Source organism: Brassica napus, chromosome C6 (genome assembly GCF_020379485.1).
Source record: "Brassica napus cultivar Da-Ae chromosome C6, Da-Ae, whole genome shotgun sequence".
Taxonomy (NCBI): Eukaryota; Viridiplantae; Streptophyta; class Magnoliopsida; order Brassicales; family Brassicaceae; genus Brassica; species Brassica napus.
In genome coordinates this window covers 45284116-45302074 of record NC_063449.1, presented here as the reverse complement: position 1 = coordinate 45302074, position 17959 = coordinate 45284116, and the positions used below count along the sequence as shown (strand labels likewise).

Here is a 17959-nt window from a genome sequence, read left to right as displayed (position 1 = left end):
TGAGCCCATCATTTCATACACAATCTCATGTTTTTCCTCTCATCAAACAAAGTCCCTTTTCAAAAAAATTTAATAATTAAAAAAAAAAAAATTAATAATTTGCCAGCTTAAAAGTTGCACAAGATAAAACATGGTCCATCATTTCCTTTTAAAAAAATATAACAATCAATTTCATTGGCATCAGCCCACTCATAATTTCTTCATTTTCATGGATTTGTAGAACTAAATTAATACCACATTAGTCTCTCTCTCTCTCTCTATATATATATATATATTATGGAAGCTAATGTATAAATTAGAGTACGAGAACATAATTTGTTGGGGCTTCTACATCATATTATTTTTTTTACAAAGGAGACCCATTGCGTGACTTTCTACTTTTTCACTCTCTTTTTGCCAATTGCAATAATTGTCGGTTGGAATTACAACCGGGAAATAAATTTAAGACCTTTTTTCACCTATTACAGTATGAATTTGATGACTATATAATATGCACACAATATGACAATGTTGTTTGCGAAAAATGACATATGTTAGGTTATTTATCTCTACAATGTAAACCTAAATTGTTGTAAGCAAACGAATAAGGATACGACATGGCGACAACTGAATGGGAATTGAATTATTTACTATAGAGAAAAGAAGAAGAAGAAGACGTTACCATTTGTTTGCATTTTTGTTGACTTTGATCAGTGGAATCTTCATATTTACTCTTCGTTTTATTTTCCTTATGTCACAAATAAAGTACGATTGATTGATCCTTGTATAGTTGTATTGACAAAGTCTACACCTAATCTCTCCTATCCTGATTACATTATCTGATAGGTTTTGAAATAATCTTCACCAAATATTTTTTTGTTGCAGAAACTTTCAAATCAACCATATACAAAAGTATATCCCTATTTCGAGAAAAAATTAAATTTCAATGTTCTGACAACGTGAGATTGTTTTCATACGGAAAGACTATAAAATATATATATGGTACCCAAAATACACTATAATGTTTCTGTAAATCCAAAGCTAGTAACTTATTAGGTAAAGTAATCAGAGGGACAAGACGACAAAACAACTCTCACAAGTTTAATTACATTAATCAATTCTATTGATTTCAAACAGACAATGATTTTGGTTAATACCAACAACTCAAATGAAACCAACGTCACACTTTTTTGACAATGTCAGTATGTCACCATATCCACTTCCATGGTCAACAACTCCACCTGACTTCATCTCATCTCTCCACCTCAACAAATCGACGGCTAGTATTTTTCCTACTCATCTTTTTTCATCTTTTAAATACACGAAAGAGTAATAAAAGATGTTGTAAGTATAACTAACCTGAATCACTGAAAAAATATTTTATAATTCATATAGAAAAATCTATTTTAAATCCAAAACCGCTCAAAATACAGTTTCTTTGCATTTTTTTTTTGTATTTGCAGATACAAATCAAGTTGCTTTTTTCCCCTTAATATTTAAACTATATAGATACAACTTTTTAAATATCAAATATCATCACCAAACTGAAATTTACACAAAAGGTCGACGAACCTTTCTTCATCTTCTCCCCCAAAGACTACAAACTCACCGTTCGCCGGAAAAACACAGCCGTTGCCGTCAAATCTCCAGAAACTAACCAACTTCGGTTTACTGAGTTCGAAAACTCAGACATGGGTAACTGCATCGCCTGCGTCAACTTTGACCCTGAAGCAGACTCAAAACAAACCAAGAACCAAACCAAGAAACGACATGTCCGGAAACAAAACGCGTATAACCACGATCCCGACGGTCTGAGATCCCACGGTCCCATCCGCGTCCTCCCCGACGTCCCCATGAGCCACCGGACTCAGATCAGCGACAAGTACATCCTAGGACGAGAGCTCGGCCGCGGAGAGTTCGGCATCACATACCTCTGCACGGACCGCGAGACACGCGAAGCCTTAGCTTGCAAGTCGATCTCCAAGAGGAAGCTCCGGACCGCCGTCGACGTGGAGGACGTCCGCCGCGAGGTCACGATCATGTCCACCATACCCGATCATCCCAACGTGGTGAAACTCAAGGCGACGTACGAGGACAACGAGAACGTGCATCTTGTGATGGAGCTTTGCGAAGGAGGCGAGCTTTTTGACCGGATCGTCGCCAGAGGGCATTACACGGAGCGCGCGGCGGCCACCGTGGCTAGGACCATCGCGGAGGTCGTGAAGATGTGTCATATGAATGGTGTGATGCATAGAGACTTGAAGCCTGAGAATTTCTTGTTTGCTAATAAGAAGGAGAACTCTGCGCTTAAGGCCATTGACTTTGGCTTATCCGTGCTCTTCAAGCCTGGTAACTTTCCTAAAATAGAAACTTTTGAGATTCAGATCACATTGTTCTAGAATGTGGTTGAATCTAGAAATTTTTGCAGGAGAGAGGTTTACAGAGATTGTGGGCAGTCCATATTATATGGCACCAGAAGTGTTGAAGAGAGATTATGGACCAGAGGTTGATGTGTGGAGTGCTGGAGTTATCCTCTACATCTTGCTCTGTGGTGTTCCTCCGTTTTGGGCTGGTAATAGCTGTTCTGTTTCCTCTAAGATCCGGATATGAAATATTGGTTTTGTTTTTTTTTTTAAAGAAAATTTACACAGATATTAGCTTCCAAATTATGAAATAAATATATATTTTACCAAAGTTCTTAAAAAATGTTTATAACCGCTAAAATCTCAGATCCGGCCCTACGTAGATCTGTACTGATGAAGAGTAACTTAGTGATTCATGGTTTTGAATGCAGAGACTGAACAAGGTGTGGCTCTTGCAATCTTGAGGGGAGTTCTTGATTTTAAGAGAGATCCTTGGTCTCAGATATCTGAAAGCGCAAAGAGCCTTGTGAAGCAGATGCTGAACCCTGACCCAACTAAGCGTTTGACTGCTCAGCAAGTTCTTGGTAAATGAAGGATGGATCTTGTGATCTTTTCATGTTCTCTCTGCTCTACTTGACGGTCTTTGTTGTTACCTCTTTTTATAGATCACCCTTGGATACAGAATGCGAAGAAAGCTCCAAATGTTCCTTTAGGGGATATCGTTAGGTCAAGGTTGAAGCAATTCTCCATGATGAATAGATTGAAAAAGAAAGCTCTACGTGTAAGTGTTCCTCTCATTCTTTTGAGTTTATATTTTTGTTTGGTTTCGTCACTTAATACTTATTCTATGTGATGCTTCCAGGTGATAGCTGAGCACTTGTCTATTCAAGAAGTTGAGGTCATTAGAGACATGTTTACACTGATGGATGATGACAATGACGGTAAAATAACGTATCCAGAACTCAGAGCTGGACTAAAGAAAGTCGGTTCACAACTAGGTGAACCAGAGATCAAAATGTTGATGGAAGTGGTAACTTTTTTTTCTTAATCAAAAGATTCAACAATGGTCGTCTTCTCTAGTACTAACATTCATGTATTTTCTTTGATGCAGGCGGATGTTAATGGAAATGGATGCCTGGACTATGGAGAGTTTGTAGCAGTGATAATACACTTGCAGAAGATGGAGAATGATGAACATTTCAGACAAGCTTTTATGTTCTTTGACAAAGATGGAAGTGGATACATTGAATCAGATGAACTAAGAAGAGCTTTAACAGATGAGTTAGGTGAACCAGACAACAGTGTTCTAATTGACATAATGCGTGAAGTTGACACTGACAAGGTCACATAATCTCTTTGACCCTTAAAGGCTGTTCTTATAGAAAGATGTTACATACTAATATTTGATTTTTCAGGATGGGCGTATAAACTATGATGAGTTTGTGGTGATGATGAAAGCTGGAACTGACTGGAGAAAGGCATCAAGACAATACTCAAGAGAGAGATTCAAGAGCTTAAGTATAAACTTGATGAAAGATGGATCATTGCATCTACACGATGCACTCACTGGACAATCTGTTGCTGTTTGATCTTTACACTTGTTTATCTACCAAAACAAGAAGCAATCTGATGGCTTTGTTTTCCTCTGTTCAAGAAGAAGGTTTTTCTTTTCTGAGCTTTTTCATGTGTAATTTTGTATTACTTCACTTTGCTTCTAGTGATTCTTTTGGTTTGGGAAGTTGAAAATTTGTAATTTATGGGCTTAGTTAGACTTTTTCTTCACTGGAGAATGAATGTATTTTGTATGTAATGTTTGTTTAATTGTTATAAAGCTTCTTTCTGACTTGCTTATGACATAGTCTACCATGAATTTATAAGACACCCACGTCTAATGGACCTCATATGTTTACTCGGCCTCGTGGACTCCATCTCGTGCAAGCGGTCAATATCATTCACGATAGTTCATCCATCATTACATCGCTTCAGCTCAAACATACTTAACTATAGAGTTTTTTAGATGTGTGACTAAAAAAATAAGTGCACTTTGATGACATATATAGCGAAATCAATTTTTTTTAACATTTACCCTACGATATATCACAAACATGGATGTTACAAAATCACTCAACCTTACAGTTATGATGATTTCAGCAAACTAACATAAATCAATTGGACAAAAGGTTTATTTATGTTTAGTTTACATATGGAAAGAATCAATCAGCTTCTTGAAGTCCATCCAAAACAACAGAACCAACCAACAAAACAACAGCTCCAAGAGCAAGAGCACCTGCCAAAACCGATTGAGCAACCACCAGAGTAGTTGAGTCATCAGGAATCAGCACTATAGCTACAATAGCAGCCGTCAGAGCCGGGAGTGCGGCCGAGGCTAAGACAGCAGGGGATGTACTTGCTAAAGTTTCAAGGAGACTGAGAAGACCGAGCTCCTCTGCTTTGGAGAAGACACCAAGCTTCTCGAGAGATGACAACGTGAGTCCCAAGTCCTCTGCCTTCGAGAGCAAGCCAGATTTCTCGACGTTGCTGAGCACTTTCCGCTTCTCAAGCTTCTTGAAAACGTCGACGTTTACTTCTTCGCTTCCTTCGAAGAATAGCCCCGCTCCGTACCATTGTTTCTTCCACTTGGCATCATATTTGTTCACCTAATATACATATACAAAGATCTGTTTACTCCTTTGAAGAATTTGAGAATCTGTGGTGTCTATTAAACTGTTCACTAAGGCATGTAATGAAAATGAAGAGATTAGTTTTTAAAGTTACCTTCTTCTGAGGAGCCATTGAGACGACGGAGAAGGCTGATGCTGGTGCTTTTACGGTGGAGTATGATCGTTGAAAGCGGGGGAGAACGGGATTGGAGAGGAACTGTGTTCGCGGGTGAGACGATATAGGAGCGTTGACAGCCATTGGAAAAAGATCGAAGCGATGAAAAGGCAAAACTCTTTGGAGATGTCTTCGTGTGTTGTTGTTTCTTCCCCCTCAGCACACTATGTGGAATCTCTGGAGACAGAGAAAGTGCCACGTCAGATGATGTCTTTGTGGCTTCAGCCAATCATATTCGTTAGCGCTTTATCTTGGGTGTTCACTTGTTTTAAATAATCAGACTCGTGACTAAAGCATGTAATAACAATTCAAGAATTTCATAATGGTTAAAGGATTTGTCAAAATTAAAACAACAAAGACAAAATTATCTCAGATTTTATTATTGTACTCTATCCGGTTGTTTATTTGTTCTGGTAGACCAGTGCGTGAAAAGATTTTGCGAGGAAGGTTAATGGATGAAGATCATAATAAAAGACAGTCGATTAATAATCGGATTAGGCCCGGTTTAATTACAACCAAGAAAGACTCAGGCCAGCCTAATAACAATCAAGAAAAAGCCTATAAATTTCAGCAATTATTCTTCTTCCTTTTTAATTTACAACGTTAACAAACAAACACACTGATTTTCTATTGTAACCTGAACCCATTCCCATACAATTAAAAGAAGAATAAAAAAAAGAAACAAATGTTGTTACTCTTTCTTCAATTAATTGTCTGCAGCGTTGTTGTTGTTGCCTCATACTCGATTGACTTGGTGAACTGCAAATACAACCACACAAATAAATAAAGTTAAGGCTTTTTTGAAACAGAAGAAGCGCAGTGTTAGATAAATTTTTTCTAAACAAGTCACACCTGAGATATCTTTAGATCAAGTTCATTCCACTCTGAGGTTGGGTTGCTTCCTGCTACTATCCCTGTCCCAGCATAAATCAATGCTCCAAGACCCTGTAATCATTCAAAAGAAATGATTTAGACCTGTTTGTATAACTTAGGAAATTGTGTTTTTTTTTTTTGTGCTAGGGAGCGAGAGCAAACAAAGCTTTTACCTTTTCGACTAGAGCTGATCTGATCCCAACTGCAAACTCACTCTCTTTACCACCAAAAAATCCAATAGGTCCAGCGTACATTCCTCTATCGAAAGATTCTGGGAGACGAGAAAGGTTTAAATACGGATAAATTGAAAAACAATGCATAGACATCTATAGTTACTAGGAGATGGTTGAAAGAAGCAAAGAAAAATGTAGATTATCTTTACCTATTTCCTTAATCAAAAGCCTGGCTTCTTCAGCTGGAAGCCCACAAACAGCTGGAGTTGGATGCAGAGCAGCCAAGATGTCAAACTGTAGATATTACATAACACAAAAGAGTCAAACCTAATGTGAAGAAAAGAATAGCCTGGAGATAAACATTTGCAACCACCCTTAACTTCAAGCTATCTAGATGATCATGTGATGTGAAATTATTCATATACTATTATCTCACCTCGTCATCTTCTCTCCTGAGCCTCCCTGCCAATTGAGAATATAGATGCTGCACTCTTGCAAGCTTCCTCACAGTTTTTTGGGGCTTAACAACCACCTTGTCACATATAGACTGCAGAGCAGACGAAAGCATAACAAGAACACATGTCAATCATAACTGTTGTAACTGTTTAATACATTTTTGTTAAAGAGTAAAAATTGAAACTTACGTTTAACTTTTCTCTTATATTCTCTCTTACAATTGAGAACTCAAGGTCATCTTTGGGGCTGCAGCAGTTTAGTAAACCAAGTCAGTATGCATATCCGAAAATTACAATGCAAAAAAAATGGACTTTACGATTGTTCAAAACAGTGAAGTAAAAAAAAAAATGACCTTGTTAGTAAGTCACGCTCTATCTCCATATCACGTGCCGTTGAAGCAGAACGAGGCCTAGTTGCAGCCAAAGCTTCACTGCAGACACCTAACTGATTCCTTTGGAAAAGTCTCTCAGGCTGGTTCACAAAGAGGTGTGCCATAACTTTACAAACAGTTTCTTCCAGATATGTCAAATAGAATAAAATGCACCAACATGCTACTTATATAACATACCGTGTTGCCGATAAAAGCTGGTGCACCAGGTGGTTGCAGACAGAACTGATAAGCATCATGCCCTTCACTCTGTCAAACAATAAGTTGAGTGAGATTCAAGTCTTTACTCCAAAACTAAATATAGTATCCACAGACAAAAACACACCTGTAACTGTGCAAGCCAAGCGATGGGATCAATGTCAGTATCCGTTATAATCCTGCTGTTGCGAGCAAGCACAACCTGGTTTCGCAAACAGAAAGCACCAGTTAAGCTGGAAACCATAAATAGATACAGACATTAGTCACTAAACTACCTTGTTAAGCGATGAACTCTTCTGCTTAATCATCTCCAAAGCCTTCTCAACAGCAGGGTAATACGCTCCTTTTGTTGGAACATGATTCTTGCTAAGAACAGATACTCCTAGAGACTCCCTTCGTAACCTCATCACAACAGAAGAAACCTGACACAAACAAAATTCTCATTAGCATAAAGAGTTAAAGACACCATTCAATAACTCAAAAGCAGACTTTGTTTAATGATAACCTGAAGCATAGTCTCTTCAAGTGCTTCAATAGCATCCTCCAGCGTCCAAGAGAGCTCATCATCCCAAGCAAGAGTTGCAGCCAACATCGAGCTTCCCCCAAACTCATTAAACTCAACCTGAGCGTGAAGTAACCAATTAGTCAATGCTCCATACACTCTCTTGACAAAAAAAGAAATCAAAACTTTAGTTACCTGAGGCACTGCAAAGTAAAATGCGCCAAAGGGTTCCCATTCCACAGAGATCTTGCCGTTGGGATCAAACCGCATGCCTCCATAGGCGCGGATCAGAGGCGACGAAGACGACAGAAACCTTCAAAAAATGGTTAAACCACTCAACCAATCAGATAACCGATAAGCGAAACGAGAAGATTCGTATAAAGTTTGTTACTTTACCTTCGGATGGATCTCCAGTCATCGTGAGAGAAGGGATCTAGGTCACGGAAGAACACTGCGGATCCGATTCCGGCGACGCTAACCAGATCATTATCCGATGAGCCTCTTCCGTTACCGTTATCGCTGGCCAAGTCGAGGAGAAGATCGGGACGACCAACGTCGCTGCGGCGAGAGAAGAAGCAGCGAGGGTGGATCTCGTTCTGGGATTGAAGCCAATCGATTGCTCCGATTTGCTGGTCAATTGGCACCTGAACCGAACCGAACCAAACCAAATTAAATTAAGGTTCCTTAAAATTTGCGCGGGAAAAATATATGACCGTTTATAAGAGACAGTTCTTAGTTTTTATCAAGAACCGTCTTTTAACCGAGACTAAGAATCTCAATTAAGAGATTGAGTTTAATTATGGTCTTAATTAATGTGTGAATGAGTCTTTAATCGTTAATTTCCTTTTTTTCTTTTTCCCTCATAATCATTATCCGTTACTTTTCCTCCCGCTTAATATTTTTAGACGATAAGTAGTGAGAAAAAGACAAAAATAACACTAAATCAAGTTTATGTTCTCAAACTAACACTCAGAGTCAAAAGTCACAAAAATAGCATTTAATGTTTTATCAAAAGTCACAAACTTAGGGTTTAGAGTTAAATGGTGGGTTTAGGATTTAGAGTTTAGGGTTTAGGGTTTAGAGTTTAGGGTTTAGAGTTTAGGTTTTATGGTTTAGGGTTTAGGGTTTAGAGTTTAGGGTTTAGGGTTTAGAGTTTAGAGTTAAGGGTTTAGGGTTTAGGGTTGGGAAATGAGGTTTTGGGGATAAGATTTCAAATTTTGAAAAATAAAAAAAATTAAAATTTTCAAAAGATAAACTTAGAAAGGTGCTATTTTGGTCATTTTAGTTTTTGAATGCTATTTTTGTGATATAAACTAAGAAATATGCTATTTTGGAGATTTGTCCATAAGTAGTCATCAAATCTAATTACACAGTGTTGAACTTTGATTAGAACAGTCCGTTAATCTTTTCTCGAATGTCCTTGTTACTTATGAGACTGCTTAAGGTCAACTCTGTACTTGGTCAACATTTAATTGACTTAAAAAGGAAAGGTACGACTCAACTTTAGAGTTCGTGTTTAATACTCCTTTGTTCATAAATGTAGAATGTTTTACAAAACTTTTATGTTCGAATATATAAGATGTTTTCATTTTTCTAGATAACTTTTACTTTATTAAAAACTGTGTATTCAATCATATTTTAATAGTCTATTTCATAATTGGTTGAATACCATTAATTTATAATTTTAATGATATTTTATAGACAAAAATTAGTTTTCTTAATATGTATGTTTCTTTCTAAACATCTTATATTTAGGAACAGACGGAATAGTAGTTATATCTTTTTCGTTCTTGGTTATTATTAGCGACTGTCTTTAAGAGATTGTTTATGATTCATAACCAGAATCAACCAGAATTTGTACTAATGATGAGGTTAAAACCGATGTCATTTGACACTACCCGTCAATGAAAATGGAAAAAAGAAACTACGTAATTACTGAGCTAAAGCGAGTGGAAAATGATATGTGCATTCTTATTTAAAAACGAAATGATTCCACTCTTATAAAAAATAAATTTAAATGATTAGGCATAACGATACGTTGAGGAACGATCTAGAGAACGATATCATCATAACCCAATCCGGAAGGACCACGTGGCGATATCTGATCTTTCACTGACAGAAACAGAGGAAAGTCATGTACCTGTAACCTGACAACGCCGAAGGAAAACGGCGGAGGTTGAGATTTTAGATCAGAGACGGCGGAGATTAGTCTCTCAGTGGCTGCTGTCGGAGATAAAACAGCCGCCATAGTTCTTGTCTCAATCGTACCAAGTGGCGTCTTGAAATCGCCCTCGCATCCATTCATAGACATGGAACACGACATAAACTTCTACAATTTTGTCCAAAGACATTTCTCAGATAATCAAACAATGATGTCCTTCGGAAAAGATAAGAACACAACAAAAAAAAGAGACAGAGAGAAAACAAACCTTGCAGGAGAATAATCTGGTGAATGGGGTTTGGGAATAGTTATGAGAGATGGAAATGGAGTTGTGTTTTGTAGTGTTTGTGCCCAGAAAATGAGAAGAAAGTTGAAGTGAGGCCATTGGAGATAGCTTAGAGAACGTATCAAAGGGATATGGTGAGTGAGTTTGTAAAAATATTTTGTTTTAGCTGGGGTTCGTAGCAAGAGATTATAGATGCTTTCTTGTTTTTTCTTGTTATCTGCAGAAATGTGATTATGGGCACGTCTTAAATAAGATGGGATTGGGGCCCATTAAAATTGAATATTCCTTTCACCTATAAACTTAAATTTCTCAGAATTTCTTGTAAACTGCTCAGAAATGTTCGTTACCTTTCTTGTTACTACTTTTCTTTCATTCTATTTTCTTTATCCAAATAACAGTTTATTATCTTAACTTGTCATTTTATTTCATAGATAAGTTATAGGTACGTAATGATTGATGGTAATTGTTATAGTTTTCTATTAACTTGGCGTTATTCTGTACATATTAAAGATCTGAAAGTAATTTTCAATAGAAAATGCAGTCCACAGAAGAATTTTTTTCTCCAGATAATTGGTGCACTTTGTTTCATTTGATCTGCAATTCAATAAGTTAGATTAGGACTAATGAAACTTTAATAGTACACTGCTGAGCTAAGGATTTACAGAAATAAAATTAAGGTTATCAAATAAATTTGATTTATGACAAATTGACAACTATTGCGGGAGATGTCTTCGTAAATCAAAGAAAATGTCAAAAAAGTCTTGTATACCATCATGCACTACGGAGTACGGATCATACCGTTCATCTATTGCAACTAGGTCAGTGTTTTTGAAGGGATATATGGATATAGGCTGAACATATAGAGATCCTTTTTCTACTAATAACAAAAATAATAGAGATCCTTAAATAGTATTTTCTCTATTTTTGAAGATAATATATATATAGAATTGTTTTATAAAATAAAATTTATGTTTCATAAATTTAATTACATAAATTATAAGGAATTATAAATAACATAATTCATTTCATTAAATTATTATTTATTTATTGTAAATTAAAATTAACAATTATTAAAATATATTTTATATGTGTAAAAACATGAAATATATTAAATATAAAATGAAAGAAATAATTACATAATTGTTTTATCGATGTTTTAATTAGAATTTAAAACCCGTTCAGACCCTTCTTAGATTATTTGAGGATTCAATTCAATAGAATCATCTTATTTGGTAGGAACACCACCGCTCTTTAAAACCCATTGAGATTCACGGTAGGAAAGAACATGTAACACAATGGTGCTGTTTTAGGTAAAAGGCAATGTTTTGAAAACCGGACCGGACATTGACTCGGTATTGTAACTGGGTCAATGGTCGGACCGGTTCAACCGGGTTTTAAATTATAATCAAATTTAAACAATTAAATATATATATATATACAATTATTTTTATAAAAATTTATATCATTTCTAGAATCTAACTAAAATTGATACATAAATAAATAAAAACTTAAAAATATATAAAAATATAATGAAAACTAATTTATTTGGAAATATACTTTTAAAAGTATGATTTTAAATGAAATATTTATAAATTTGTAATTTTTTTTTAATTTTTTTTAATTTTAATTGAGAAAATCGGATTTTAATATTGAACCGGATCACCAGTTTTACCGAGTTTGACCGGTTTTTTACCGGGTTTGCCGGTTTAACTCAAATCCGATTTTTAGTACAATTCGGAATCGGTTAGAAGACTGAGTCACGGTCCGACCGGTTCGACCGGCCTGTCCGATCCGGTTTTCAAAACACTGGTAAAAGGTAACATAACCTAATATAAAAATTGTTTTCATGATGACAAAAAAGGGATTGTTTTCATTTTATTTTCCATGTGGAGTATCACCATGTCGTTATGATGAGAGGAGAATGGACAGTGCAGAGGTGTAGCAACTTCCCCAAAATTTCCCTGAAATAACCAAACACACACATTTGAGTCCAAGTCCATACGATGATTGCGACGGCTCACCAGCTACTTTGAGAGACCGATTATTTTTCTATCAAATGGAGTCCTCGTGGTCAAAACGAATAGCTTAATAACGTTATAAGATTATAAAAGTCAAATTGAGATTATCTCGAATGCAAGAATGCCACCCACGAAGCAGTTTTTTATTCGCTACACTTTCCAAGCGACGGTTCACCCGCTGTAGAGAGAGATGAATGCCCGCGGACATGGAGAGCAGTGGCAGCCTGCTAATGTCCTCATCAAGTTTGTAGATAAAACTATCAAACTAAAGCTGCTATCGGTGAAGGAGCTGGGACATAAATACCTTGAAGAGAGTTTGACCACTTGGTTTGCTACTCGAGAGTAATCACCATGAGGAATTTTTTTTCTTTTAGCTCTTAGAGTATAGATTCATCTCTCTACAAAATCAGATGCACTAGATGTACAAAGTTTTGACTGAATAAAATTTTACATTCATTTAAAAAAAAGAACTATTCAAACTAGGGAAGAATTTCAAATAAGCCAATTATAATGAAACAAAACCATAATCCAACTAGCATTGATTGATGTAAAACTGAATAAACTGGAACGAATATACACTGTCCTACGATATTATACTATAGTGTGACTTTAAGGCAGTCACGAGCTGTTCAGTTGTGTTCTATTTTCTTTTGAACAAAAGACTTTGAATAGTTGTCGAAGATGCTACGGATTCATCCGTATTTTGTCAATTTTATGAACTTGTTTTCATTTTACCCTAAGGTTAATGTCCCATATATATGCTATATATCGAAATTTTAAACACATTTGATGATGATGCTACGCCAAGCTAAACAATTTCTATGAAATCACGTGTCTCACGATGATGTCCTAGTCACGTTATAAAAGTGTCTAAAACCTGTTTAAAAATATCTACAACCTGGGGTTTAGTGTACTTTGTTTACTTAATGCAAATATATTTTAACAACGTCAAATTTTTTAATGATATTATACATCTTAATCAAGAGCCAAGAGAAAGAAAAAAACAAATATAGGTCTAGAGCAACAGGTTATAATTAAGCCGTACTGTAAGATTATAAAACCTAAAATTCAAATGTTCACACTCCCATTTTTTAAAAAATATTAAACTTAGTAATCGTTACATAAACAAGTCTTTAATGGTTATTGTCAAGTTCTAAATAATTGTACGCGTGCCAATTCATTAAAGGTGGTTAGGAATTAAAAAAAATTGCATGAAATTAACTAGCTAAGTTGTTTTTTATTAACCTTAAAAATTCTGAACCTTGGTTAAATCTCTAATTTTCCAAAGTTTAGTATTTGAAAATTTCGATTTTAAAAATATTAATTTATGTCAAAAAATTGCATGAAATTAACTAGCTAAGTTATTTTATATTAACCTTAAAAGTGTCTGAACCTTATATATTCTACAATTAGCTTATACCCTTCTGTTAGCCTACACTCACCCGTTTCCAAAAAAAAAGAAGCCTACACTCACCAAAATAAAAGTAATTAGCTATATATAATATTTACTAAATCACAAATTTTAAGATTCTTTACAAAAATACAAAACCTTTCTACATAAGGTTGCAAACAACTGCTTTAAAAAAATTTAGGATTTGAAATTTAATCTTAGGACATTGCTACAGTAAAAGTATAAAACATTATATACTATATATGTGTATATTTATTTTCGGTTGCTTTTTAATATCTTAATAATTTATGGCATGCTGCACTATTAAAACCTATAGGAAGTCTTTCAAATCATGAAAGCAACCAATAATTATTCAAGTAGCATAATTGGTTGATGTAAAACTGAATAAACTGCGAGTAATACACACGGTCCTGCGATACTAAAGTATAGTGACTTTAAGGCAGTCATGAACTGTTGGACGCGGCCATAGTTGTTTTCTATTATTCAAGACTTTGAATTGTTGTTGCCGATGCTACAGATTCATCCTTATTTCGTCAGTTTTGTTGACTTGTTTTCACTTTTTCCTAAGGTTCATGCCGCATATGCTATAGATCGAAATTTTAAACACATTTGATGATGATACTACGCGTAGCTAAACAGTTTTTACGAAATCACGTGTCTCACGATGATGTCATAATCACGTTCTTAAAATGTCTAAAACCTAGTTTTATCAATACTTTGTTTACTTTATGCAAATACTTTTAACAACGTCAAAAATATTAATGATAGTATACCCACTAGTGAAGACTGAAGAGCTAACAGAATACGTCGAAAGCAGAAGGCTATAAGCATGACTGTAAGACTGAAACCTAAAATTCAAATGTTCACACTTCCATTGAAAAAAATTGAACTGGGTTACATAAACAAGTCCTGAATGGTCATTGTCAAGTACTAAATAATTGTACACATGCCAGTTTAATATAGGTGGTAAGCAAAAAAAAAAGAAGAGATTTGCATGGAAATATGAATTCAATTAACCAAAAAAAACTCACTTTACGCGGCACAAACCGAAAATATACTACTGTATGTCTCACATAATTAAAATCAGTACCTTATTGAATCATGTTGAGCACGTGAACAACAATACTAAAACTAGTACGGATATAGTTATTTAGCAAATCACATAATAAAAACTCAACAACAAGGGTACACAATGTTAACATGCGTAATACAACGTTTATCTTAAACATGCTTATATTTTGGACAGACTATTGCACAACTACTCTCTCTGTGTAGACCTACGTAAGATTAAACATCTGACAAACAATTTAAGAGAAACTAGAGACGAACTCTTCAGCACCTGAAGCCTTGAAGCTTATATCCAGAAAAGGCCAATGTACTCTGGAGTTTGTCTTTAGTTGAATAAACTACATAATGTACCCTACATTCTCCCCCACAAGAATGTCAATTCAATGAAGACAAAGAATAGCAGGAAGATATAGAAAACTCCATGTGAATTTACTCAAATAAACCCAAGGTTAAAACAAAACCCCACAAAGAAACCCCAAATATTGGGCTGAAATGGATGCTAGAGGTTGTACTACCTATGTCCAAGCCAACAAGATTGTGCTTAGCTCTGAATAATCTAATATTCTATGAACCTCGAACAAACTCTCGACACATTCATTAATGGATTTAGGCACTACAATCGTTGGAGGATTCATTTTGTATACGTCTCTAGTCGCAACATACATTGGCAATCCACACTAGCAAAATATATGAACACTTTAGTTTCCTTAGAGATTTTTTTCGTTCTGCTGACTTTAAACCTCTCTTTAGAAATTGAGCAGAAAGTGTGTTGGATAAGTCTTATAAGCCTTTTGCTTCCATGGCAAATAAATTAGTTATCTTTTCATGATTGGGCTTATAGGCCTATAACAGTTAACCTTTTCCACTAGAAGCCTTAATATTCGTTTTCTCATTTGCAAAGTGCTCTCAATCCTCGTAATTGGAGATCCTACGTAGCTTCGGGCTGTACTCGTTGGCTATCTAATTTTTTTGATTCTGAGAAATTGGTGGCCTCTGTTTAGACTAGCTTTTATATGATCGAGAGTATGTCCCTTGATCATGGTGGTTATATAGGCTGGCTGCAATTTGCTTTGCCTGGTATTGTTTTTGATCCTTCCCTTTGAAGGTCCCCAATGTAATTGTCCCATCCTATTGCAATACATATTTCAGATGATAAAAAAAAAAAGAGAGTAGCATAATCAACTAAATAATTTTTTTAAGTTTGGTTACTTCTGTGATTTTCATATTTAGTTCATTAAGATACAACATTTTTAATGAATAATAAGGTTGTTTTTGAAAAACCACAAAGTAAAGTACTCCAAATCTCGAGTAAGGTTGTCTTAAATTAAATAAGGTTGCTATATTTTGGCTTCGAATGATGAGGTGCGGGACAACTTTCAGGACAACTGCGGAACAAGTGCGGTGCGGTTGTATTAGTAACAAAAATATATAGATATATAGGTATATATAGATATTTTTGTTACTATTCACGGCGGTGTGGTGTGAGGCGGTTCGTCACCATTCGGAGCCCTAAGGAGAAAAAAATTCAGAAGCAAGTGCAGACAGAGAGACATTCGGAAAAGTAGATTCGATGTTTAGCTTCTTAAATATTAATTAACTTTGGATAACCATTATTCTTAGTTGTTTAATAATCATTGTGTGCCCTTTCTCGTATGAATTCATCTTTATTATTTTTAAGGTCTTTTTTTAGAGCTTTTAAATCGATAGAATTTAAAAGAATTACGTAGTAACGAAATCTAGCGAGGAAATGTATAACCCACGAACAAATAATGCTAACGAGATATCAAATGAACATTTAATCAAATCCGAATAAGTGAAGGTGATTGGAAATGTGATTGCATTCCAATTTAACCTGTCATTGTCTATTGCTGGGAACAAGTCCGTTAGACATAAATTATACAGTATATTCCCATGTATATATAAAAATTTATTAGGGTATAAATAAATATTTAATTACAAAAATAACTTATAGAGTTATAGGGAAGAAAAAAAAAGTAACCCACGTTTTAAGCTACTTTGTCGACACCGTAGGTCCCCTCTAGGGTTAGATAATAAACAAGCCTAACTAATCTATAAAGGGGGCAAGTACACACCTTCTAGTCTTCACTTCGTTTTCATAAAGAGTCTTTTGTATGACCAAAGAGCCACTTTCATTTTCAAGGATCATTATAATCGATAAATACTAGGGTTTCACACAGATCGTGATGAAGAGACAGATGGTAATTAAACAAAAATCAAGAAAATCTAACACGTCATCTTGGACAACTACTTCATCGGCGATCAGTAACATCCGTTACGTGGAGTGTCAAAAGAATCACGCTGCTAACATCGGAGGCTACGCCGTCGACGGTTGCCGTGAGTTTATGGCCTCTGGCAATGAAGGAACCGTTGAAGCTTTGAGATGCGCCGCTTGTGGTTGTCATCGGAATTTTCACCGGAAGGAAGTCGATACGGAGGTTGTTTGTGAGTACTCTCCACCTAACGCTTGATTTTTCGAGGATTTGTTTCTCTGTATTTGGATTTATCGATTGATTTTCAAAGGAGAAGTGATATATATATATCTATATATATATTTGTATATGATTATTGATGTGTATTGCATATTAAAAAAATTGTATATAAATGGTTCTGTTTGTGATATTTAAAGTATTGTTGGATCGAAAGTAGATTTGTTTTTGATTTGGAGAATGATATTTGATTTTATTTTGTTCGTTCATCGAGCTTATAGGATCACAATTCAGTATATCACAGGTAAGAAGCATATGATCAGAATATCACACGAGATATGGAATAATTTGTGAAGGGACGGAACTTAGTTTTATCATGTCTAAAAATCAAATACAAGTTCCAATACATATGTGTAGCCTTCTGATCTCTTCTTTTTCTTTGAATATTGAACCTATGATTGAAGCTTAAATGTGTAAATAAAAAGATTGTAGAAATGTGTATATAGTTTTTATTTTGACAAGGAAAATGTATAACATGCATTAGATATTTACATTCGACAACAAAAAGGAAAATATGAGACGTTTCTATTTAATTAAGTTTCAGAGAGAAGTTTAGAAGAAAAAAATGACAAGTTTCAAAGAATGTTAAAAAGCCATGTTACATGTAATAATTCTACAAAAGAAAAATATTGTTGTACTTTTAGCATTCATTCTGGAGTCGTACTATATGTAACCACGACCTATAACACAAAAGACTAAATGAGTTGGAAATATGAGAAAGTTGATGATAGTAGCTGGAGG

General features: G+C 35.1%; 4 protein-coding genes across 4 annotated transcripts; 2 read left to right on the top strand and 2 right to left on the bottom strand.

Annotated features, from left to right (window-relative positions):
* The first annotated feature begins 1371 nt into the window (after positions 1 to 1371).
* Positions 1372 to 4193, top strand: LOC106404454 (calcium-dependent protein kinase 30). The gene is made up of 7 exons (XM_013845174.3): positions 1372 to 2328; positions 2408 to 2551; positions 2774 to 2926; positions 3008 to 3123; positions 3205 to 3372; positions 3454 to 3684; positions 3758 to 4193. The coding sequence occupies exons 1-7, from the start codon at positions 1671 to 1673 to the stop codon at positions 3929 to 3931; spliced, it is 1644 nt and encodes a 547-aa protein (XP_013700628.1). The 5' UTR covers positions 1372 to 1670; the 3' UTR covers positions 3932 to 4193.
* Positions 4194 to 4507: 314 nt separating this feature from the next.
* Positions 4508 to 5543, bottom strand: BNAC06G35550D. Its single transcript, XM_013845185.3, has 2 exons — positions 5118 to 5543; positions 4508 to 4999 (listed from the first exon to the last, which is right to left on the bottom strand). Exons 1-2 carry the CDS (start codon positions 5259 to 5261, stop codon positions 4556 to 4558), a joined length of 588 nt encoding a protein of 195 aa, XP_013700639.2. The 5' UTR covers positions 5262 to 5543; the 3' UTR covers positions 4508 to 4555.
* Positions 5544 to 5642: 99 nt separating this feature from the next.
* On the bottom strand, positions 5643 to 10443 carry LOC106404451 (isochorismate synthase 1, chloroplastic). The gene is made up of 15 exons (XM_013845172.3): positions 10197 to 10443; positions 9908 to 10096; positions 8164 to 8411; positions 7963 to 8080; positions 7771 to 7887; positions 7541 to 7687; positions 7393 to 7467; positions 7248 to 7316; positions 7032 to 7150; positions 6868 to 6925; positions 6660 to 6770; positions 6433 to 6517; positions 6224 to 6321; positions 6030 to 6122; positions 5643 to 5936 (listed from the first exon to the last, which is right to left on the bottom strand). The coding sequence occupies exons 1-15, from the start codon at positions 10311 to 10313 to the stop codon at positions 5880 to 5882; spliced, it is 1701 nt and encodes a 566-aa protein (XP_013700626.2). The 5' UTR covers positions 10314 to 10443; the 3' UTR covers positions 5643 to 5879.
* A 6359-nt stretch (positions 10444 to 16802) lies between these two features.
* Positions 16803 to 17424, top strand: LOC106357276 (mini zinc finger protein 1). Its single transcript, XM_013796959.3, has one exon. It carries the CDS (start codon positions 16916 to 16918, stop codon positions 17198 to 17200), a length of 285 nt encoding a protein of 94 aa, XP_013652413.2. The 5' UTR covers positions 16803 to 16915; the 3' UTR covers positions 17201 to 17424.
* The last annotated feature ends 535 nt before the right edge of the window (positions 17425 to 17959 follow it).

Coding starts and splice junctions, on each gene's coding strand:
- LOC106404454 (XM_013845174.3), top strand. CDS start 1,671: ATGGGTAACTGCATCGCCTGCGTCAACTTTGACCCTGAAGCAGACTCA. Junction 2,552..2,773: donor TGTTCCTCCGTTTTGGGCTG/GTAATAGCTGTT, acceptor TTTTGAATGCAG/AGACTGAACAAGGTGTGGCT. Junction 3,124..3,204: donor TGAAAAAGAAAGCTCTACGT/GTAAGTGTTCCT, acceptor TGATGCTTCCAG/GTGATAGCTGAGCACTTGTC.
- BNAC06G35550D (XM_013845185.3), bottom strand. CDS start 5,261: ATGGCTGTCAACGCTCCTATATCGTCTCACCCGCGAACACAGTTCCTC. Junction 5,000..5,117: donor CAATGGCTCCTCAGAAGAAG/GTAACTTTAAAA, acceptor TATGTATATTAG/GTGAACAAATATGATGCCAA.
- LOC106357276 (XM_013796959.3), top strand. CDS start 16,916: ATGAAGAGACAGATGGTAATTAAACAAAAATCAAGAAAATCTAACACG.
- LOC106404451 (XM_013845172.3), bottom strand. CDS start 10,313: ATGGCCTCACTTCAACTTTCTTCTCATTTTCTGGGCACAAACACTACA. Junction 8,081..8,163: donor GACTGGAGATCCATCCGAAG/GTAAAGTAACAA, acceptor CATTTTTTGAAG/GTTTCTGTCGTCTTCGTCGC. Junction 7,888..7,962: donor TTTACTTTGCAGTGCCTCAG/GTAACTAAAGTT, acceptor CTTCACGCTCAG/GTTGAGTTTAATGAGTTTGG.